The sequence below is a fragment of the Lutjanus erythropterus genome, chromosome 4 (assembly GCF_056507025.1).
Source record: "Lutjanus erythropterus isolate fLutEry1 chromosome 4, fLutEry1.hap2, whole genome shotgun sequence".
NCBI lineage: Eukaryota > Metazoa > Chordata > Actinopteri > Lutjaniformes > Lutjanidae > Lutjanus > Lutjanus erythropterus.
In genome coordinates this window covers 3,435,057-3,460,368 of record NC_139320.1, presented here as the reverse complement: position 1 = coordinate 3,460,368, position 25,312 = coordinate 3,435,057, and the positions used below count along the sequence as shown (strand labels likewise).

Genomic DNA, 25,312 nt, shown 5'->3' with positions numbered 1-25,312 from the left:
TTCCTTATTCAAAAGCGTGAAGCAGCGCTGATTGCATCAGATCAGTGACACCAAGAACAAATTGCTTTTCTGCTGTGGCAGGGATGATGAAGGGGGTGGGAACAGGGTATGCATGTGTGTGTGTGTGTGTGTGTGTGTGTGTGTGTGTGTGTGTGTGTGTGTGTGTGTGTGTGTGTTTGGGGAGGTTGTCATGGGGTAGGGGGGAGGGGTGATAGGGAGAGAGCGTTGCTTATCACAGGAGAGGCACAATGGTGACTTTAATCGGAAGATGATGCAAAAATTACTGTGCAAAAATTATCTTCTCAAGGCGTGGAGAAGAGGATTTCAAGTTTCGGCTTTAATAAGGGAATGAATCTTTTCAGCAGGCCCTCTCTGGCCTACAGCTCTCACCCAGGTATCATTTTTAAAGCAGATGAAGTCATGTGCAAATATAAATCTTTAACGAAGTGATGCTAAGACTGAAAAGTTCGCAAGTGGCCGCTTGTCCTTCAGTTACAAAAACATCTTAATGTTTTCGTGCATGGTTATAATCTATGATAAAAGCCTGCCTTCACTCCCAGCAAATGGTGATGTTGTAAGTACATATCATTTCTTGTGGCACCTCTTTCATGTTAATGTTGTAATTTGCCACCAAAGTCAGGTGGCCAAGTATAAAGATACAGTGTGTGGATGTATAAGACAAACAAACACAGGACTTTCACCCAGTAGACTGGGGTTTGTGTCCTGCATGAAACTAAGAACCAATGGTTCCTTATGCTGTGTTACATCACCTAATGTACATGGACATGCGGATCCAAACAATAATCATTTCCACCCAGACCTAACCTGATGCACCAGATGATTTGTTATACAGAACCATCTGGGAAGTCATCCTTAGACACTGTTTGGAAAAGGGCAGGCACTTTCAAAAAACACTTTGCAGTTGACTGGATGAACCATCTGACTATATCATCTAACACAGGCTAACTTCAGCCAATCAGAACAATGAACCATATGATATAGTAGGAAACCTTGCAAGGCAGCTGGATTCATGTGATCATACGAGAAACTTCAATCAATCAGATCAAACTCTTTGCCAAAGCCAGTCGGTAGAGGACATCTTTTTCCACGGAAAGAAGCCCTCAGGGCCATTCTTTGCTCCTCTTCCAATAAAGAAATACTCTTCAATTTTTTGTTCGAGGTGAGTTGCTTCCATGGTCACTTTTCGCTGTTGTCACACCTAAAACCACATATGGATAACTTGAAGCTTAGCATGATGGATTTGCATGATTTTGCAAATCCAGCTGCCTCACAAGGTAACCTGTACATCGCCACCACTGGGAAAATAACTGAAATTTAGTAGCATCTTCTAGTTTCTAGTTACAAATTACTGGATATAAGAGTAATTAATTACCAGTGAAGGAAATTTTTGTGTTACTTTTAAATGTATGCTCCAGTCCTCTTATTAATGCACACACAGCTATATGATTTTAGTGACAACTGTCACATTTTTATCTATCATTGTACCCTTTGTACTGGTTTAGGCTATTAATACCACCAATCAATTCCACCAGAGGGCAGCAGCAACTAGCATTCCTACATGTAAGCAACATTTTTATTGCACTAGATTAGACAGCAGAATTTGGTAGAAGACCACAGACAGTATTGGATATACATGCTAACCAAGTGCCGCAACAGTAGATAATAAATAGTGATAAGATGAACAGTTTATATTGTCCTATAATGAAAAGCAAGCTTGGATCACCTGAACTGTCTTGCAGCACCGTGCATGATGTTAGATCATAGATTGGGGAATGACCTGGCAGCCATATTTGATGTGTTGGGAGTGAAACTGTTGGATAAAAGAATGATTTGGCAAAATAATTTCAGTAGTTTTGGTTCAGTTTTTGCAATAACTGTGCTGCAAAATGATCATATTTGTTCTGCAATGGTTAGACTAATTAAAAGCTGTTGCCAGAATTAGTTGCTGCGAAGCAACCGCAGCAGTTTGTCTTGAGTGTAATCCTCACAAATGAAGTGCGATCAAATACTTCCACAAACACATCTTTGAATGCAAATAAACCTTTTAACACTTATTGGTTGTTTTAATAGGCATTTACAGGTAAATCTAAGAGTGTGCATGGTCAGATCTAACAACAGTGTGTCCCTGCTTGTAAAGAGAAGTTGAAAATGAATCTTTATGGCTGCACAAATAATGAATCAGCCACCGTTCGGAAACATCAGGGCCATGACTGGTGTGACTATGGTCAGCACAGGCCTAATGAAGGGCTGGTGTGTGGGTTAGTTTATGAAAATTTCAGATTGAGCATTACGCTTTCTGGGTTTCTGGGTTTTGAAGAGACAAAGTAACAAAAATAGCATTAGATGGAAAAAAGTGCATTGTTAAAAGTTGGGCCCATTGATATGAAATAGCCCAGGGACACATACACCGATCAGGCATAACATTATGACCACTGACAGGTGAAGTGAATAACACTGATTATCTCTTCATCATGGCACCTGTTAGTGGGTGGGATATATTAGGTAGCAAGTGAACATTTTGTCCTCAGAGCTGCAGACCAGTCAGGGTGTCCATGCTGACCCCTGTGCACCACTGAATACACCAACAATGGACACGTGAGCATCAGAACTGGACCATGGAGCAATGGAAGAAGGTGGCCTGGTCTGATGAATCATTTCTTTTACATCACATGGATGGCTGGGTGCGTGTGCGTTGCTTACCTGAGGAACACATGGCACCAGGATGCACTATGGGAAGAAAGCAAGTTGGTGGAGGCAGTGTGATGCTTTGGACAATGTTCTGCTGGGAAACCTTGGGTCCTGCCATCCATGTGGATGTTACTTTGACACGTACCACCTACCTAAACATTGTTGCAGACCATGTACACCCTTTCATGGAAACAGTATTCCCTGATGTCTGTGGCCTCTTTCAGCAGGATAATGCACCGTGCCACAAAACAAAAATGGTTCAGGAATGGTTTGAGGAGCACAACAACGAGTTTGAGGTGTTGACTTGGCCTCCAAATTCTCCAGATCTCAATCCAATCGATCATCTGTGGGATGTGCTGGACAAACAAGTCTGATCCATGGAGGCTCCACCTCACAACTTACAGGACTTAAAGGATCTGCTGCTAACATCTTGGTGCCAGATACCACAGCACACCTTCAGGGGTCTAGTGGAGTCCATGCCTCGACAGGACTGTTTTAGGCAGCAAAAGGAGGACCAACACAATATTAGGCAGGTGGTCATAATGTTATGCCTGATCAGTGTAGATGTCATTATCCAGCCATGTGTGTTATAAAAAACAAAGGAAATGTGGTTAATATAGCTAGTTATATTAATTATGAATTTATTTTAATCTACTTTTAATGTCCGGCATTGTTTCACTAATGTTGTGTGGAAAAATTAAATTAGTTCAACACGGTCTGTTTAGTTTAGTTAGATGTTGCAGCTAACATGGCTGAAAACACTGGCCTACATGTAATGTTTTAATGATAATGTGATATTCTCCTGGTTGTGATACAATCATCCTGTTGGCTACTACAGACTGAATAAAATCTAACAAATCCAGGAGAAATAATGACTGTATTTGTCTTCCTGACAGCTCCCAGGAGGAGCATCTAATTGATGAAGTCCATATAGCTTCCACGCCTGATCAATGCCAGCACACAGTGACTGACAAGCTCTGACTGCAGAGGGCTCCCGCTCGCTCTGCCCGTCATTTTTAACACGCTCATACCAAGTTTAGACCAAGACACTGATGTGCCAACACTGTCACTTACTTCAGAATCTGATATCAGCCTGTCACCATACAGTATTTTCTTATAGTATCACATGAGAGTTTGCATACTGTCTGTAGGGTTTTACACACTTAGAAGGATAAAGTGATATAGAAATTCCAAATGCTGTATTTTCACTGGTATGATAATGATGAAAATATAGTATTTAAAAACACCGGCTCTCAGCAACTTCATATTCTACAATTAAGCAAATTATTCATGGGGGTTTTCTCAAAGCTGTTGTGAGATACTTACAGTCACCATCTTTACATTTCACAATCTCTAGAAAAAACATTGTATTAATTAAAAAGATTTTTGTATTTCGTCACCAGAATTATATTCCTGGCAGTGTGGAGAAGGCTTTAATGTAACCCACTGTGGGAGCAGTGGACCACCGGTATGAGCTGTGGTGCCCTGAGTTACCAAGTTAGTTTGGTTATAATTGGACTGAAAGCTAAATTATTCAAGCATATATGCTGAGCATAATATTAACTCAAATATTTCAGAGGCCAAAACTCAATTTTGGATGGCAGGATAATGAGGTAAATGTGCAAGAAGGATGCCCATATGGTTTCACTTTCAATTGTGATTTAGTGCATCTTACAAAACAAATTCTAAACTAATCAAATTATCTTGCTGAACAAGTAATCTCAAACTATTTATTTACTTATTTATCAATTTGTTTCACAGAAATCATGATAATGTCAATGTCATTACTAGAATTATGAAGACTATTTATATGTGCCATGTTAAGTTTTGCTCATCATTTGCACATCATTATTTATTATTCATTTATTCATTTAATTATGTTTTCAGTTATGTCTTATTTGCTTGTTTTTTTGTCTTTGTCTGCCCTTTGCATTTTGTATTTTGTCTCTGTGTCAGTCATTGTTGTATTTGTAAAGTCTTTATTGTATTGTTTTTGCACCAATAATTTTAAAAAAAGAAGTGGTGGCCTTCAGAGCCCCTGATTGGGGTCTGGGGGCCTCTTGGCAGTCGTCCACTCAGCATGGTCTAGCCTTTTTATGTAGGGTAGGAAGATGAAGTGTACAACATGGATCACTGCCCCAGTTAATAAATTAATATAAATAATTAGTACATATATATGATATAAATTAGTATAATACTACTACTACTACCAGTAATAATAATAATAATAATAATAATAATAATAATAATAATAATAATAATAATAAAGAGTACGTTTTGTAAATAGTTTGATAACTTTACAGTCCTTTTCTGGTGGTGAGTCAAAACTGTATATGGGATGTGGGTTGAACTTAGAATCCTGGGAAATATTTCGCTATCAAAAATACTCACTGGGAGAAAAACAAATGCACAATTCAACACAAAACACACAAAACACAAACCACACACACGCACACACACACACACACACACACACACAAATCAAGGATGTGTTTAGCACAAAGGCTGCGTGCCATGGGGAAAACAGCTCGCCTGGCTTCATCGAAGTGAAAAAAATATACCTTCCAACCAAGGCTGCATTACAAGGGCAAAGCAAGCAACTACCCTGGGCCCCAAACCCTCAGAGGCCCTGAAGGCTCCAGTACATAATCCAATACTAAACCTTTTCTTAAGTATAGCAAGTACCACCAACCCTTGTAACCACTGTCATCTGACATGATTTGCAGAGCATCGTTTTCTGCTTGTTGTCGAAACTGAACCATTTCCTTATAAAAGTTGCTGCACCAGTTAGTTTGCTACGTATCTAGAAAAGATTGTTATTGGTACTTCTATCGGCCACTTTTCACACTGCAGCCTATCCCCTGCTCTTTGTGTCATGGCTGAGCCCCACCATACACACACAAACACACATGCAGAGAAGTCAGCATTGAGGCCACAGTGGAGACACTGAAGTGAACCAAACGAAGATCATTCAAAGCAGAAAGAAAGCGATATATTCTGTGTATCTATCAGATATTTCTATCTGCAGTCTGTCATCGCTGCTATGTTTTACACAAGCATGGTGCACTTCCTCAACTGTGCAGCACTTTTAGACATTTCAGGCTCTCACATGTTCCTAATGATAAGCTGGCACAGGCTGATCATGACAAATCTTGGAGCAACTTTTTCTTTTTGTCCTGCAGAGTGAGGGCTCTACCGATCAGTAAATCAGTATGGCATAATCAACACTCATACTGCATGGAAACTTTTTACTGTTTATACTGTCCACCCCCCACTTAAAGTTCATGTAAAGCTTATTAACCACCAAGAGAAATTTGAATGATTAAAAATTTGTATATACAAAAAAAGTACATAAAATTAGGTCTCATGGTCATGAAAAGTAAGTTTTATCTGCTCTGAAATGGTGGGGGCGTGTCCAGTGTCCACTGTCTCAGTGTTAAATACCATTATGGCCTGAAAATCACCTGACATGGACGCTCCATTTACCAGCTTTATTGGACATGTCCAGACATGTTTGAGCCACCACAGCCAGAGGACGGTGACAGGATGTTTTTTTTTTTTTTTTCTTCTGTGTCTGGTTGTTGGAACTGAAGTGAGCTGAAGTAAACTGCTGGGCTGTTTGGACTGACAGAGTCACTGAAGGTAGGGTGAGGGAGAGCGGAGTTGGTGGGAGGCGGTGTCAATTGGACTTATATAGTGTTGGGGGACCATGGCTCCGACACTTCATTGAGCCATGTTTCAGTTCCGCCCAAAAAATCCTGAACACAGAAATTGCGAACAACATTTTAATGGTCTAACTCCTCAAGTCCTACATACCTCCCAGTGTTTCACATATTTCAGATTTCATGTTTTGGAAGAAAAATTCAGAATTAATTTTACACAGACTTTAAATGATGCATTCTAATACAAAATAATTGTGCATAATCAACTTATATCAAGCAAATTACTAATGTTCATTTTTGCTCCATGGACACCAAAGTTGGCTAATCCAGCCCTGCTTTAAACAACTCACAAACTGTCCTTTTCATTAGTTGAGTAGAACAGTAGACTGGAGTTGGCGTTCAGGCGTTAGTCTTGATAAAAACCTTACACCTCCCCCGCTTTAAAAACCCATATGTGAAACCCACGAACATACTGCTTCCTCTCGGAGAGAAATGGTCACATGATCACAGTGAATGTGGAAGACTTTGGCACTGTGGTGACAAATGTACAAAGAGACACAGTGTTTGAACACACACAAATCAATGTGTGTGTTTAGGCTGTGTAGGACTGTGCATTCCTTGCATTGGCACTGAGCAGCGCGTCCCTTTACAATCTGAAGGCTGTGATGTGTGTGTGTGAGTGTGTGTGTGTTTGCTGTGCTGAGTTGCTGCTGCCGTTGGCCTAAAATAAAGCCCCTTTAGCCCAGTGAGCCTTGCAGCAGCCATTAGTTTGAGGCGGCTCTCCCAGCAGAGTGCTGACAATGATGACAGGCAGTGGCAGTGCAAGCAGGCCCTGGGGGTGGGACTCCAGGGGCATCGCTTGCTCCGGGTCAGCCGGGGCCAACGTATTTATCTGGGCTGTAATCTGAAGGAAAAAGGACAGAATGTCTGACCCCAAAACCTCAGGGACATCATCAAAACAGCTCCTATTTCAGGTCCACCATAACTCGGCGTGTCGCTCAGTGCAGCCTGCTGTCAGACAGCACAGACGGCTGTAACCAGAGAGAGGCGCACTGATGAATAACAGAGCAGCAATCAGCAGAGAGTGCAGCAGCCAGGGTAAACCGTTAAGGAGAAGCAGGACTGATCGTTCATGGATCTGAGCTCCGAGCTGAAACCGGCCCAGAGCTGAAACGGCAATATTGTCACCTCACGACTGACTGTGTCTGCACAGTGATTTACTGCAGGCTGCAGACACCTCTTCACTCTGATGGCTGGTGCATTTGCAATGCTTACAGGTACCGTTGTATAACAGTATACAGTTTGAGGTGTTTTAAAATAATACTTATTAGTTCTTCTTTTAACCAGAAATACCAGTTCCTGTGCACAGGGTGGATTACCAACTGGACAGAACTGGCATAATGCCATAGGGCTCCAGACCCCAGAGGGTGTCAGTCCCCAAAAGCCCCATATTAAGTGCAATTTAATTGATTTGTGGTTTGTGGTGATTTAAATTAAATGCAATTTAGTTTTCCAAATTTTGGAGTATGACTAACTACAAAAACAACTGAAATATTACGGGCAAATCCTGCATCATCATCATCATCATCATGCTCATCATCAGTGTGTGAGTGAATGTTACTGCAGGTCTGTCCTTCCTGCAGCTGTCAGTATCAGTATTATCATTCAAATGTGCAATATCAATATTTGAGTCAGGTGTGTTATCATTCCACTGTGCAATATTGATATTCCTGCTGTGCAATGGTGTAAATTCAACTGTTGAGTCTGTTTGTACTATATATATATTGCTCCTATTTTATATATATATATCCTTGTTTAAACTTTGTTGTTGTTTAGATTTACTTTTGTTTATATTGTTTAATATTTATTGTTTTTTATTGTTGCTTCGTTCTGTTTCTATTTATTATTTTATTTCTGTTGTTAACACTGAAAATTTCCACATCATGGGAATAATAAAGGAATATCTTATATTATCATTAACTAATGGACCTACCTTCTAGTGGGGCCTTAAGTGTTTTTTGAATAGCAGCTTTTATGAATTCATATATTAACTCATACAGCTGATCCTGCTTTATTTCTATAGGGACAGTACACATTAATAAACATCAATATAAAATTATGGGATACCTAATTTTAGCAAGAATGGTAATTTACATCTGTAGTCTTTTGGCAGGTAACAAAAACAGAGACATTATAAGTGACAATATACAAACACAAATAAATAAATATATTAAATATATTGTGCTTACACAGTGCACTTGTGTTTAATTATGGGATGAGCCTTTGTGTCACCTATTGCAGTTAAAATTTAGGTGGTGGAAATTCTTGAGCCACTAGCCGTTCCTGTGTGAGCTGTAACCATGGGTGACTGAAAACTGAAGAAAATGTCTAAGCACGATCACCATGCAGCAAAATCTGAATCTGAATCTGGGAATCAACATCACAGACAAAACGTTCATGGACATCACACATCTTCTTAAGGAAACTTCAGAGAGACAAATTCCTGTGCCAAGTTTTTATCTCTTACAGAGGAGCGACAGAAATCATCCTGACTGGAAACATCACAAACTGGCATCGTGGGATGTGCTCAGGACAGGAAAACTCACCCAGAACATCATTGGCACCCATCTACTGAACACTGCCTATGCAGAGCCCAGAGGATACTAAAAGACAACAGCCACCCCAAACACAGCCTGGTGCTGCCTGCTGCCATCAGGCGAGAGATACAGAAGTGTCCACTGCTGGACCATCAGACTGAGGAGCAGCTTCTGTGAGACTGCATGATTCATCCTCAACAACAACAATGTAAAATAGTTTATTTTTATTTATTCAACCAATCAGCTGTATATAAATTTAATGTTGTGTTTTTTTAAGAACTGAACCTTAATCTCACTATACAGTGCTGTGTTGTATGATGATAAATAAATCTACCTTGTAAAATCTGAAGTCATAAAAGAGCATTTCTATATGATTTCCAAGTAGAGGTATGGAAATTCACCATAAATAAACAACTAAGATATCACTGTCACTGGAAAAGACAGAAGCGTCCAAAATGCTGTATTATGTTTGTTACCAAGGGTTAATCAAATCACCAAAAACTTCTTGACACACAGCAAACCTGAAGTTCTGCTGAACATTTCCAAAAGTGAGTTTTCTACCTTCCACTTCATCATTGATTACTATTCATTTCACTGGATATTGTCTGTTTATTGTTTATATTTTAAAACATATAATGTTGCTATTTTTCCTCTTCTTTATATTCCTACTCTTAGTGTTTCCTTTTATCTGTATTGCTCTTTTTATTTCCTTGTGTTTTTATTGCTCCTACTTTTATATTTCTTAGCGTTTGTGTTCTTACTTCTAATATTTCCACTTTTTATATTCCTTCTATATTTTATACTTCCTCCTGTTTATGTTACATGTTAACATACCCATTATTTACAGTTTTTTTTTTATTGATGCTCTTTCTATCTTGCTATCCACTTGCTGCTGTAACACTGCAAATTCTGCCCTGACATGGGACCAATAAAGGAATGTCTTATCTTATCATTTTAATAAGATTTAATAAAATTAAGTGATACAATTTGTCTTTGTAAAATTGCGTGATAGATACTTGAGTGTGTCATCACGCCTGCACAAAGATCTGACTGAAAACAAAAGTTCAGAAATATCAGAAAACCTGATTCAAAAACCTTTTGTTCCTCAGACCATTTCTTAAGACTGTGGATGTGTCAGATCAGGTTTGATTGACATCTCCCTCAGGAGTCTCACCACAGAAGATGAGCAATGCACTGTGGTGAACAGGGTCAGCGACAAAATGTATGTTACACAGCTGAAAAAAATCTATATTAAGTGTACGCTATATTTAGAATACTTTGACTGCTTTACTTTGCTGTCAGACAGCCGTTTCTGACAGGAAACTGACTGACGTCTGTGCTCTCTCCAAAGCATCCTGATTCCTTTAACAAAACCAGTAAATTTTCCTTGCAGGAGTTGCAGGAGTTGTTGGTGTACCACTGTGTCGATCTGTTAGTTTATGTGTGTTACTGTGTGACTTTGGTGTTTTAAGATATTAGTTTGGATCTGAACTAAAGTTACTCACTGCAGATGGAGGCAGCAGGAGACCAGCAGGGAAATTTACTGATAAAATAAATTAATTAAATACATTTTTAAAAATAGAAGAAAACTAAGTTTGGTATTTATGGAATATTTTAGCAAAGTGTACAAAAACTTGAATTATTTTGAATTGGGATTAAAACTAATTTCTAATGATCAGATGCTTACTATTATGTTCATAAGACCCTGTTAGAAGGCTATTGAAGATTTGGGTTTTCAGTGACTTTAGATATAAAAATCCACTCACAGAAAATATACATTTACTAAATCTGAATTGGTATCCATGGCAGTGAGCATCATGTAAATTACCTATCATGTAGCTGTAATTGCAGATTATTTTGAAATGCCTGTGCTGTATTAACACAGCTGACAAAATGATCACTGTGAGCTTTCTGTCTGTACTAATTGATTTTCAGACCGTGCAGACATGAATGGAAACATGGCAGCCTGGAAAACAGTAAAAACAAAGACATTAGAGATGTGAAACACTCCAACATGATGTGGAAGATGGGCATATATGGTGTAAAGACTTTGTGATTTGTAATAAATGGGATAAAGTATGAACTTTATGTTACGCATCCCTGCAGGAAAACTGTCCGTCGTGCAGAGGGGTTGGAGGTCGAGGTCTTGCAGGAGGACCGTCTCTCTAAACATGGCGTTTATTTCATGCAAGGTTTATTTTATGCGAGCGCGGCTCTCAAACAACATGCGGTTTTGTGCATCGTTGACAGCGAGAAGCTTTGAATGAGTATCATGGCGAGAGGTGGCAGGCGGACATAGAGGCTGCAGGGTCCTGGCACCACTGATTACAGGCTAATCAGGGGGCAGGGTGAAGGATGGCCGTGGTTAATGTGAAGTATCACTCGCCTTGGGTGATACTTGTCTATTTGAGCAAGAATAGCATCTCATAAAGCTGATTAATCTTAACACTGCTGAGGATGGATGAACACTGAACATGCAGAAAACATGAAAAAGTGATAGATTCGATGATGCATACTTTTATTTCTGGAGCTGATATTTCAAGAAATGTGAAAAACTCGGACACACAAGAGCCCCGCTGGTTAATTGTACAGCCATGTCAGTAGGTACAGTGTTACAAGTTATGCAGCTGAGCATCGTTCAAACCCTCAGAATTTCTTTTTACATTCTCTTCAAGATCCCAAGTTTCCAGTGATAGCAAACATGTCAGGGTGAGTTATGTGGAAATGTGTCTCAAATGATACACAAGGCAGAAAGAATATTTCAGTTGGATGTTGTAGTGCAGCTATAAACACACAGCGTCAGGCTTTAGAATATTTCACTCAGTGTGAGGCTCTTATATCTTCAATAAGGGATCGGAACAATGTGACAGTGTCATAGAGTGTGGAAAACAATGTCATTTGACTTCAGAGCATCAGGACCTGGTAATGCAGCTGGTTTTCATTCCCAGGTTGTCAGAAACAGATGTCCGTCACGCCTCTTGTTGTCTCATACTGAAGCAAGAGGTACCCTTCAGTGCAGTGTGCCAAATGGTTAGCCTGCGGGCCACAACTGGAACGCCAAGGGGTCCAAAATGGGCCACTAGATGACTTTGCAAAGTGCAAGAAATTGCTTACAGAAATTAATTCCAGACCTGAATATAGTTCTCTGAAAAAAATCATGAATACTTATCATATCAGAGGTGGGAGTAAGTCACACATGTGCAAGTGTCAAACAAATCACTGTGGTGAGAATCAAGCAAGTCAAGTCATCAGTCAGGTCAAGCAAGTCATAAGTCAAGTCGTATGAAATTCTGATGATCCCTCACAGTTTCCACATGAATCCGTTCGTCATCATTTCAAACACAGATGTAAGTTTTATTTTCAGCATGAACTAAAACTGTTGCAGCCTGCTTACACTTAATATATTTTTCTGATATTTGATATTTTGTTGCAATAACAAGCCTCCAAAATGAACAAAAATTGAGGGGATCTCAAGAGTTGTGCCTTGTAGCAGAGGTGGAATGTAACTCGTACATAACTCTACTACTGTACTGTACAAATTAAAGGTATTTCTATTTTACTAGCATTTCCATTTTATGCAACCTTACACTTCTGCTCCACCACAATTCAGAGACAATTTTTTTTTACTCCACTACATTTGTCTGAGAGCTTTAGTTACTTTTCAGATTGGTTGGTGTGTTTTTCTTCTGTGTCTGGTTGTTGGAACTGAAGTGAGCTGAAGTGAACTGCTGGGCTGATTTGGACTGAGAGAGTCACTGATGGTATGTTTGTAACTGATTGCTGGGGAGGGGAGGGGGAGGCGGTGTTGTTCATGTGTTGGTTTGTTGGGCTTATATAGTGTTGGGGGACCATGGCTGTAGCATGTCACAGAGACATGTTTCAGGTCTGCCCAAAATGTCCTGATCACAGAACGATACAACTCCACAATTCAGTTCTACACAGCTGTTTTGAGCGCCAGTGTTTTTAACATGTATAATGTGTTTAGACCAAAAACTCCTTTTTTCTTTTACAAAAACTTAATGGGAGGAATGATTAAAGCAAGCAAAACCTGTTTCAAAGCTCAGTGACTAAAAATCCTTTAATAAAATCTACTTTAGGGATGTGAGGTTGTGACTGGTGTTTATCTGCCACAGCATGACTTGCTTTATCTTTTTGGCTCTTTAGTTTATCAGAGAGCAGAGCTGCAGCGATTAGTCAGTCAAAAGAAAATTAGTTGCCAACTAGTGTGATAACTGATTTGTCATCTCAGTCATTTTTTTTAGGAAAAAAATGTCAAACAGTTGCTGGTCCCAGCATCTTAAATGTGAGGATTTGCTGCTTTTCTTTGTCATTTATGACAGTGACTGAAGAATCTTTGGGTTTTGGACTGTTGGTTGAACAAAAGAAGCAATTTGAAGATGTCACTTTGGGCTCGATCTGGGAAACTGTGATGAGCGTTCTCACAATTTTTCACATTTTATAAACAAAAATGATTAATTCTGAAAATAATCAGCAGATTAATCAATAATGAAAATAATTGTTAGTTGCAGCTCTAGCAGGGAAAGCCCTCCAATGGAGAGTTTGACCTCTGACCTGCAAGGAGCTGAAAGACATCTGTACTAAAATGTGATGACAAATTAATGTTTACTGCTGCTGACTGGGTGATTATTAAGAAACAAGCCTTTATTAATGACTTAATATCATCATACACACAGAAATGACTTAGTGACTTTTTGCCGTTGGTTTAAGAACTTACAATATGTGTAATCAGCTATAAGACTGTAAGATTAATGCATGTACATCACGTTCATCAAACATGATCAACTGCTTCAAGCTCTGCATTTAGAAACAATACGAGGTAGACAAAGAGTTTTAGTTTGTTTTTCAGTGTGAAGACGTGTCGAGTTTCTCCCGTCCTGATGTCAATGAGGAGCTCGTTCCACCATAGCGGAGGCAGGACAGCAAACAGTCGTGACTGAACTGTTAACGACTCGCCGGGCGGCCAACAGAGGTTTTTCACAACCTGTCAGCACAACACTTGTTCTTATTAATAGCTAATAACTATTATGATCGATAAATCATCATTAGTTATGGCTTATAAATCCTTTATACTGGGCGTCAGAGGTGGAATTGATTTGTCTTCTCCCTGTTCCTTTTTCTGTCATGTATCTGGACTTTGTTACAGATCACAGTGTGTATTTTTTTGAAATTTTGTGATGATTAAGTGATTGCAGAAATATATAATGAAGCTTGATGAATACATACATTACACTCAATTTTCAGGCAATATTCTTCAACTCCTGCCTAATGAGTCGATCATTGTGACTTAATGTCATGACTTTAAATCTGTTCAATATAGTCAACCTTACTTTAGTCATAATCTACTCACCCTCGTGCCAGTTGAGAGTCAGGTTTATTTTGTTAGTCCACAAAACACTGCTGGATTTTCACAGGACAACAGTGTTGCAGAATCTCCCAAACAATGGAAGTGAATGGTGATCAGTTTTCAAATGTGAAAAAAAAAACAATTGGAGAAAACAAGAAAAAAAAAGATAAAATGCCTCATACTGCTCGTCTGGCATAATCCAAGTCTCCTGAAGTCCCAACATGAGGTTTGCACACCGTCACACCACACACACACACAGTTCAGACAGTGTGCATGTGGCTCCAAGCTAAGAATCTACAGTGAAGATTCAGACAGATAAAAACATGGTGTAAATAATATTTTTTTTTACTCAACTTGGTATGTTGAGGCTTTAAGAGACTTGGATTACACCAGACGAGCAGCATGGAGACATTTTATGTTTTTATTCTGAGGTTTTTTACATTTGAAAACTGGTCACCATTCACTTCCATTGTTTGGGAGATTCTGCAACACTGTTTTCCTGTGAAACTCCAGCAGAGTTTTGTGGACTAAAAAACTAAACCTGACCTTCAATCAGCATGAGGGAGAGTAGATAATGACTAAATTTTCATTTTTAGGTGAGCTATCCCTTTAACACTTTTTTCTACCTCTCTGACAATAGTATTAGACGTCTTCAGTGACTGTAGACAATTTTGTATGTTACGTCAGGTATTTAAATTTATTGAATACAGCCTGACTTATTTTTCTGTGTTAATGTTTCCTGATAATTGTCTGACCTCTGATCTACTGAGCCAATATTTATCTTAAAATGCTGTTTTTAATAACTACTTATGTCATAATTGAGGTCAAATGTCTGGTGATGATGTGTAGGGGGAGTTCACTCTGAGCCTCAAGGTGTCATCTGTTGCTACTAATGATAAGTTTGTGATGACTGGTCTTTATGAACCCTGCCTTTTCTATATATGGATGTTTGCTCTATTTGTAAGCATTTACCTGAAGATGGTCCTCGACTGAAATGTGTATTTTATTGAGCCAGTGTGGACAGTGTGCAGGTGTCTCTCTTTCTTCTTTACAAAAATGAATAGTCAAATTAAAGTTTTAAACTGAACAAAAAGTTGTTGAATGTTTTCTTTGTGTGTCTATCTTTCTCTTTTTCTACCAGTGTTTTTACCATCTCCCTGTATTGTGACTTTAACAGCAAAACTTAAAAAAATAATTTATGTATCTTTTCTCGCACATCTCAGACAATATACCACATATTAATAGAACTGTCACAATACCAGAATTTCAAACTTCAATACAATAAAAAAAAAAAAAAAATTCTCAATACCTTTTTCAATACCAGTGCAAAAAGAAAAAACCTTCTAGTCACATATTAAATAAGATAACAAGCTGCACACAGTGCTGGTACAGAAAAAGTCACTGATCACTCAGTTTCAGGCACGACAACAGAGACTGAACTGACCTGAGGTCTTCATTCAGTACTTTGATCATTTTTTAATATACAGCTTTGGCATTTTAATACTATAATTAATGGTGATTGCCTCATTTTAAAGAGTAGTGGAGTATAAAAAATAGAGTTCCACACATTTCACGATTGTAGCAAAATTTGGTTTGATGTAGATCAGTTATTAGAGATACTGAGGTTGAAATGTTTTTTTTTCCATTTTTTTTCCCAATTGAATCAATTTGTATATTTCAAGATATGTCAGAGGACACAGTGAGGTGTCTGAAGAGTTGTATTATTCTTTTTTTCTTCAGTTGCAGTCAAGAAACGGACACTCAAACACTGGAAACCCACATACCCTCCAACATCACCACACTGGAAGAAAATGTATTACTATTTGAATATGGAAAAGACAACAACCACGAAAAAGAACTAATTAACTCAATTGGAGGAAAAGTTTTAAAAGCACTGAGTGCATTAAATCAGGTCTTTGTACTTGAACCTTGCTTGAGGGCTTGAGATTTTGTTTGTTTGTTTGTTTATTAGTGTGTTTTTTCTTGTGTTTTTCGTTGTTTTTAGAAAGTAAGAGAGCTGGACAATAATGCCACGGAGGAGACTTAAGAAAAAGGATTAAGGTACTCAATAAAAAGGAGTAATACTCAAGTTATATATGTTGTGTGTTTATTCATACTTGTGGCTTTATGTGGTATGTTGTTTTGTTTTACCATTAAGATTGTATATACTGAATCTAAATAATGTCTTGAAAAGTAACAGTGTCAGTGTTAATACTTTCCCTGACATACTAATTGAATACAAGACTGCATGGAGCATTTTTTTAGTGTTCTGTTTTGTTGTTTATATGCAAAGCATCAACATGTTTTTCTGTTTCATACCAGAAGAAAATTACATAACTGCATCTTCAGAAAACCAGCTATAACTTTAATTCTAAAAAGGCAAAAGAGTGGAGTGCTTTTCTTTTTTTTTACCAGCTGTGAGGAGCTTCTCCTCTTCCCGTATGTACTGCATTGTGGGTCAATAGTTCGCATTAAGAGTACTGTGTAGTCAAAATCAGTTTTAGCCGACAGACTTATGTTTTTTAATATGCTTAATTTTCCTGTGGGAACCCACTTCAGACACAAATCCTTGAGTTAGTCTGTCGTATGGAATTAGGACACAGCTCTGTTTCTGAAGGTGTGCAAATAAGCCAGGACGTCTTTGTTTTAGAGCTGCAGTTCATTCAGATGGGTCGATAAAAAGAAAAATAGTTGACAGTTACTTTGGAAATTGATTCACCAACTATTCTGGTGATTAATTAATCGTTTTGAGTCATTTTTTAAGAGAAAAAAAAGTCAAAATTATCTGATGTCTCCAAATATATATGGGTATATATTTTTGGGTTCTAAACAAAACAAGCCATTTGAGGACCTTATCTTGGACTTTGACATTTTATGGACTAAACAACTAATCGACTGAGAAAATGATTGACAGACAGACTGAACTGACACTAAATTGATCATGAAAATAATCATTACAGAAAAGACTTTTAAAAAAGCACAAGCCTGTGTGCTCCACATGCTTGGACCTACTTCTCAGGTGACAAGATTGTGACAGGATTGATTAATTTATCAATTTATAATTTTCAGTCATTTAAAAAATAAAAAAAACATTCTGATTTCAGCTTCTTAAATGTGAATATTTTCTGGTTTCTTTACTCCTCTCTGACAGTAAACTGAATATCTTTGAGTTGTGGATAAAACAAGACATTTGAGGTCAATGAAACACTGATTGACATTTTTCACCATTTGTCCAAAAAACAAATCCATTAATTGATAAAATAATTGACTGATTAATTTATTATGAAAATTTTCCTTAGTTGCAGCCCTATTTTGGACTGTTGGTAGGACAAAAGAAGACATTTATATAGACATCGCTTTCGGCTCTGGGAAACAACGATGAGCATTTCAAAGACTAAACGATTAATTGTGAAAATAAGCAGCAGATTAACAGATAATGAAAATAATCTGTAGTTTCAGCTCTACTTTGAGTGTGTTTGTGAGTGTGTGTGAACTGGTTTGTAGTGTGTGTGAAAGCATGGTGCGTGAACAAGGGACTGTTCAACTTCTCACTACAGCAACACATTCCTAAATATCTGACTCTATGTCTGAAACTCACCTCACAACTTACAAAAATATCATCAAAACTTAAAATACTTGGACCAAATCCAGTAAGCAGCTCAGTCTATGTCACAACTGCCTTTTGCACACACACACACACACACACACACATTCTCCATCATGTGAGCAGCCAGAGCTGACTGCACAGAGCCAGCCGACACATTTTGTGTGATGCCTTGGCTTCACGGGGTGATTATGCAAACACAAACACAGGCGTAAGCATCCATCACAACCTGAATTAGCAAGGTTGTGGAGTCAGCCGGTGTCAGCTGTGTCTACACACACACATCCAATTAACAGATGACTGACTGATGACTGAGCTGAGTTGGACTGCACAGAACTTCTTCTGCCTCTGACAAGTTAATTTCTTGTCAAAGAGGAGTGTGTGTGTGTGTGTGTGTGTGTGTGTGTGTGTGTGTGTGTGTGATATTTCGACAATAGTTTTTTAATGCAATGCACTGATTTAATAATAAGCCTCAGGAGGAAGGAAGAAGCAAACACTGAGTGATTGTTCAAATTGCTGTGAGACAACTCTCTAACATCACCCATGTTTTGTAGCCTTCTCTATTTTGTCAGGGGGTATGAATAATGCAGGGAGGCTGCAAAAAAAAACACTATCAGCCATTCCACTATTGTGACAAGAGCACCAGGAGATAGGCTGCATTCATTTGGAGCACTAAGAGTTTTTTTTTCAAGCCTGGGAAATGACATTTTTATCAGCCTGTTTGCCTACTTGACTTTTCTCTTTTTTTCTTCTTCTTCTTCTTCTTGAAAATTGAAAACTTGAGGCCAGGATAACGAAACAGAGGATTGACAGAGGAAGTTTGAACTGTAATTAGACAGTGATTTCTATTAAATACAATGTGTTCTGACTGATAACTTTAATAGGATTTGATGATGCATGTGTGCATGTGTTATCTGACTGGAATGAGGAAAAATCCAGGCGAAAATGTAACAAATAGCACATCCATGGAGTGTGTTTTTTTTCCGCGGAAAGAAAGCCACGGAGCCGTGTGAGCACATGGAAAGGACCGACAAAAGAAAAAAAAAAACGTGAAAACGCAAAGCGAAAATCAGACACGATCCACAACAAGAACATCTCATTTCTCGGGGTAGCGAGGTGGAGGCTGGAGAGCTCCTGCCAACACTCTCCGTTTTCAAACACAGGGAGTAAATATTTGTGACATTTCTTACCTCCAGCGCCCGCGTCCGTCCCCACCGCCAGCACAACCAGCAGGACAGCAAAATAATCTCGTATCGCGTTCATCACGTTCCGTCCCCGGTTTGCGCTCCGAAAGCTTCTCGTGCTGAACGTCCTTGGGATCAACACTTTTCCTCTGAACACACTCAGAGCTCCGCCGAACACCCACTTACACGCACACACACACACGCACACAAACACACACTGAGCGCTCCTCTCGTGACTTCAGCCCGGGTTCGCTGTCTGAATGGACTCACTGGCAGAGACGACGGGCGGCTAGTTTCGGTCCGTCACTACAGACCACAGACTACAGACTGTAGTGAGTCCCCTGACTGAAGGCAGGAGTCTGTGTGGAGACAGGAGAGACTGTGGTAGAGCTGCTCCGTGCTGCTCCGTGCTGTGTGCTGGGAGCCTCCTCCTCCGGGCAGCGCCGCCGCCGTGCTTTCAGCACCACGGACAGCTCCTAGCGTCGGCCAGTGGAACACACGGAGAGCAGACAAGCTCCGAGTCTGGGACACACTCAACTATAAACTGTTTCATTACAGCAGAATTAGCTCTGAAGTGCTAGAAGTGTGTTTTGAAGGTGTGATAATACTTTATAATAGGGGATACCAGGGGCCACTGTAACATTTTGTAACATTTTCATTCATAACTCTTGAATACTCCTCTGATATATATGTGCATTAACTGATATCACAATTGATATGTTTTCACTCGGACAAACCTATAATACTAAATTTAATGCAAGAAGATTTTTACAGTTGGTGGGGGCAATTGCATCAGTGGTTGGGGCAATTGTAACACTAAAAAAAAGTCATATTAACCCACTGTATCTCAAATAAAAGTACATGTCGTAGTAATCACTTTACTCCTGTAGTAACTAATAATGGTTAATATATATATTATGGCATGCCGTTCAGGAAATTATTATATATATAATATGAAGTTTGCATATATGGAATGAAACTGAATGTATTAAATGAACCTCAAATATATGGAATACTGATGAAGCTCACAGTCAGCAATAAACTCCATCGGAAAACTGCATCAGAATTGCTTTTTTACTGCTAGCAGTGTGTTTGAAGTGTGTTTTGGAGGTCTGGTAACACTTTATATTAGGGGATACCAGGGGCTGCTGTAACATTTTTTATATTTTCATTTATAACTCACAGAGCACTTGAACTACACCTGTTCTCTTCAAATATAACAAACATGTATATGTGCACTAATTAATAATACAACTAACATGTTTTCACTGGGACAAGCCTATAATATTAAATTTAATGCAAGAAGTCAGAGTTTTACAATTGGTGGGGGCAGCTGTAACAGTGATTGGCTGCAATTGTACATCTCAAAGTAGCATTATTGCTGTAGTATCTAATAATGTTTAATAAGGAATGAAAATACTAGTATATTCTATATAATTATATTAATAATTAATATATTCTATATAATAATTATATATTCTATATTTCTATATAATACTATATAGAAACTAGTATTAGTACTATAATAATACTAAGTAATAACACAAGTGAAATGTTCATAATATTAAATTTAATGCAAGAAGTCTTTTACAGTTGGGAGCAATTGTAACACTGCAAAAATAAGTCATATTAACCCACTGTATCTCAAATAAAAGTATATCTCATACATTAGTAGTAATCACATTACTGCTGTAGTGTCTAATAATGTCTAATATATTGTCATAATGTCTAATAATGTAACTGTTTGAATTAAGTTATTTTACCTTTAAATGTAGTGAGCTCCTAGCATCAGCCAATGGAGCACATGGAGAACCAACCAGCTCTGAGTTTGGGACATGCTCAAATATTTACTGCTTAATTACAGCAATCCCAAAAGGTAACTTTCAGTCAGAATCAATCTATTCTTTTTCTACCAAGATGAAATGATCCTGCTCCTGAGAGACAGAATCATAGTAAGTTTCATCACTCTAGCTTGTTTCTGATTGGAGGAATTGAACATCACGCAATTCTCCCTGGTCTCCCTGAGTCATAGTCAAAGTGACTGTGACAAAACTGCTGTATGTGACTTGTTAGAAATGAGAACGTGTTGTCTACAAAAGTTTTCTGGATGGTTCTGGTAAAGTTGCAACAGATGTTAATGAAACTTTACAATTGCTTAATAAGTGTGCTTAATAAGCATATATACACATCACTTGTATGTTTATTAAAAATTAAATAACTATTTAACTAAAGTTTAGTTAACTATCAATTGACCATTTATTAATGGTTATTGTAAAGTGTTACTGTTTGGGTAAACTCACATCACTAAACAAAAAATGTTTTTCTTACATTTCATGCAACCGTTAATAAAATCACACAGGAATTTAGTGGAATCTATTAACATTAACTTAACATAAATATGCAAAGTTTGTTTTTTTTTTTGTTCAGGTTAATTAAAGATAAAATGTTTTTATTTTCAGAGCACTTCAACAGAAGAATTTTCTATCACATTCAAAGTCAACACATCTGCAGGTACGTGGTTTTCACTGGACAGAAAGGAGATGAAAAACTGAAATCTGAAAAGTAGCTAATAAATAGAGCTGTCGGAAATGTAGAAATGTAGTGCAGTAAAAAAAAAAAAGTGTCTGAGTGGTGGTGGAGTAGAGGTAGAAAGTTCCTTAAATTAGAAATACTTAAGTAAAGTTCAAGTACGTCAGATTTGTGCTTAAAACCAAAGTACAGTAATTGGTTAAATATACTTGTTACATTACACCAGTGAAGTATTCAGATGCTTTACTTAGGTACAAGTATTAACATAAAACTTCAACCTGAATTCAACTCTGTACTTTAGTATATTTAGGTGATTCTTTATTTGTGCTTACATAAAAGTAGTCAGTCCCCTTTCAGTTTTATATTTTTAGATGCATCTAATTAAAACTAAACCAGTCTAATACAACACAACAGTATTTTTATGTTGAATTAATGAAAAATAAAGAGAAAGAAAACTATCAGCAGTACTTTTCTGATGTTACCCAGTGAATGTGTACTCTATATAAAGCATTGTATCCTGCCAGTATGCATCATGATAGGAGTAGGCATAATTATGTTAATTCCATTGCAAGAGAGACTTGATGTTCTCTGCAAATAGGTGGGAAAAATATGTGCATGTATCGGCAATTGGCCATAATGAGTTGGAACATATCAGCATATCAGATACAGGCAAAAATCCAAAATTGCACATCCCTAACTGTAATGTTGAGTTTTTGTTCAAAGGGAGAGGTGTTGATTCCACTGTGGTTATTCTAAAAGCTGCAGTTTGTGCTACTGAACTGAATTACATTACGCAGAGAGGTGTTTTTTATCATTTAGCCTACCCTGACTGATATAAACGATGTGGACAAAATAGCAGAAACACCACAGTACAGTTCAACACATCATCGCCACAAACTGCAGCCTCCAAGATGATTATACAGCTGAACCTGCACGTCTTTTCTTCAGCCTGACGTATGTTCAGGGCTAAAAGTCGAGATATCTCAGCCTCCATTCTTTTTTAATCTGTCTTTTGCAAATCCCCCAACTTTATGAAAGTGCAATAATAAATCCCTGGGGTAGCTCTTTAACTCTCTTAGTGGACTGGTTAAAAAAATTCAAGTTTCTTACAAGGCTTAAAAATGACAGTTTGGTGTCTGAACTTTCCACAGTTCCTTTCCAACTGCTGCGATCTACTAGCTTGTTGGGCTTTGCATTTACACGTGTGTGTACATTGTTTGTGGGGATAAAGGTAGATATAATATTCAGAACTCCCAATGTGAGGCACTACATGAAGACTACAGTACACAATTTAAAGGGACAGTTCACCCCAAAATCAAAAATGCATATTTTTCCCCTGCCCTGTAGCGCTGTTTATCCATCTAGATCTTTTAGAGATATCAGCCACAGCATCAGCCTTCTCTCCAGTATAATGGGATTGGATTGTGAGCAGTTTGATATAGGAACTACTTACTTTCTGGTAGAAAGAAAAAAAAATTCTACTGCAGCAAGAAAGTAGTTTCTATACAAAACGGCTCACATCAATGTATGTGGATTATTTTGAGTAACCAGGTCATGTTTTTCGGAAAGAGATACCAGTTTTGAATTTTTAAAATGTATTTCTTTGGTGCCTTGAGCACCACAGTCCGAGTGGCATTTAGTTCCATTGTATTGGAGTGAAGGCAGACATCTCTACATCTCTATTTCCAGAACTCTGCAGCTCACACTAAAGCTACCTAGACAGATAAATAGAACTGTATGCCTGGGGGAAAATATGTATTTTTGATTTGGGGGTAAACAGTCCTTTTAAGCCTGTTTAAAGTGATAGTTATAGTCATTATCTAGTCATTCTCATGACGTTTGAGGGTTGGGTTTATTTTTGTTCTTCTGCTGGAGTCTCACAATGAAAACAGTGTCACAGAATCTCAAATGTCAAAAGGTTTTCAAACATAAAAATTAACTGAAAAAAAAAACAAAAAACCAGAAAATGCCTCCATACTGCTCGTCTGGGGTAATCCAAGTCTCCTGAAGTCCCAACATGCAAACATGGTGTAAATGACTTTTTTTTTTACTCAACTTGGTATGTTGAGGCTTTAAGAGACTTGGATTACACCAGAAGAGCAGCATGGAGGCATTTTATGTTTTTATTCTGTTGTGTTTTTACATTCGAAAACTGGTCACCATTCACTTCCATTGTTTGGGAGATTCTGCAACACTGTTTTCCTGTGAAACTCCAGCAGTGTTTTGTGGACTAACAAACTAAACCTGACCTTCAATCAGCATGAGGGGGACTAGATAATCACTGAATTTTCATTTTCAGGTGAACTGTTCCTTTAAGAAGGGTTCTGTTAAGAATAACCTTAAGAGCCAGAAGGCTAGAATGATCTTGGTACTCAGTGGAATAACAGTTCAATACTGGTAATAATAACTTTACACGAACAGTGAGAACCAGACAGTCACAAGGGGAAGACGTGTTTGGGAAGGAAAAGATGAGCCATACTCAAAAATGCAGCAGGATATGGATGCACTTAAGCAATAAAAGCAAAAATAAAGTGGAGGGCACTATTTACAAATCAAATATATCATTTAAAGCAGGATTGACCATAAATCTTCACCACTACTTAAAAAAACACAGCATCTAATGGTGCAGGTGGTCGAGGTGACACAACAGTGTTCCAGCAATCGGCTAACAATGACCAAGATAATGATGGCTTAGTGCTTCTGTTAAAACCACAACCACATCACCCATGCATCTAACTTTGAAACTAGCACTACGCCTACATCATTAACTGGCACCAAGCTCTAACCACTGCCACAAGACCTAAATCAAGACAGACATCTCTCCATGATTATGCAGTACCTGTCATAACGCCATTGAAACAGGGGGAGATAGATGAAGAGCTTACTAAAATGAATTATACTGACTTCCAGCCATTCAAAATAGTGGAAAACAAAGGACTGAAGCAATACAGCAACACTCTCAACCCTCTCTACACTCTTCCATCAAGGAGGACGGTTTCAAACATTTATTAGAGACAAGCAGCATCACTAAAGGAGAGGCTGCATGTCTGAAGTGTCAGCAGTTTGCCTAACTGCAGATTGTTGGACATCAAGGGCTATAACCTCATTTATGGCAGTGACATGCCATTCCTCCTGCCTACTGGACTGTTTTGAATTTAGTGACCTGACAGAAAACCTGGCTGAAAACCTTCTCACTGCTGCAAAAGACTGGAAAGTAGAGGATAAAGTGGTTTGCTGCATAACTGACAATGCTGCGAACATTATGAAGGCTGTACAAATCGTAAAATGGACCCACCTCCCATGCCTGCTGCATACCATCAATCTGATGAGTCAGAGATGCCCTCAAAGACCTAAAATTCATTCTGGATAAAGTGAAAGAGGTAGTGGAATACTTTCACAGATGCACAAAGAGAAAAAAGAACAATGGCTCCCAGAAAAGAACTGAGACGTAAGATCTAGGACCCTTCAAGATCACTATTAAATATGCAAGAACTAATGCAAACAGCCACACTCATTTTGTACTTAAAGCATAAAATTCTGTAACCTGACATGCCAGATAGTTTGTTACACAGAACCATCTGGGAAACTGTAGAAACTGTTTGGAAAAGGACAGGCACTTTCAAACACCTGGCAGGTGATTGGATGAACCATCTCTTTACCAC

The 25,312-nt window shown here is 38.3% G+C and overlaps 1 protein-coding gene across 2 annotated transcripts in view; it reads right to left on the bottom strand.

Annotated features, from left to right (window-relative positions):
• The window catches only part of sez6b (seizure related 6 homolog b), a 306,245-nt gene extending 286,576 nt beyond the window's left edge, over positions 1-19,669 (bottom strand). Inside the window, exon 1 of one of the 2 annotated variants that reach the window (XM_084716798.1) lies at positions 19,128-19,669. In XM_084716798.1, coding sequence (XP_084572924.1) covers positions 19,128-19,200 — 73 coding nt within the window. In that variant the 5' untranslated portion in view covers positions 19,201-19,669. The remainder of the gene's footprint in view (positions 1-19,127) is intronic. The other variant, XM_084716799.1, reaches the window with a different exon arrangement.
• Between the last annotated feature and the right edge of the window lie 5,643 nt (positions 19,670-25,312).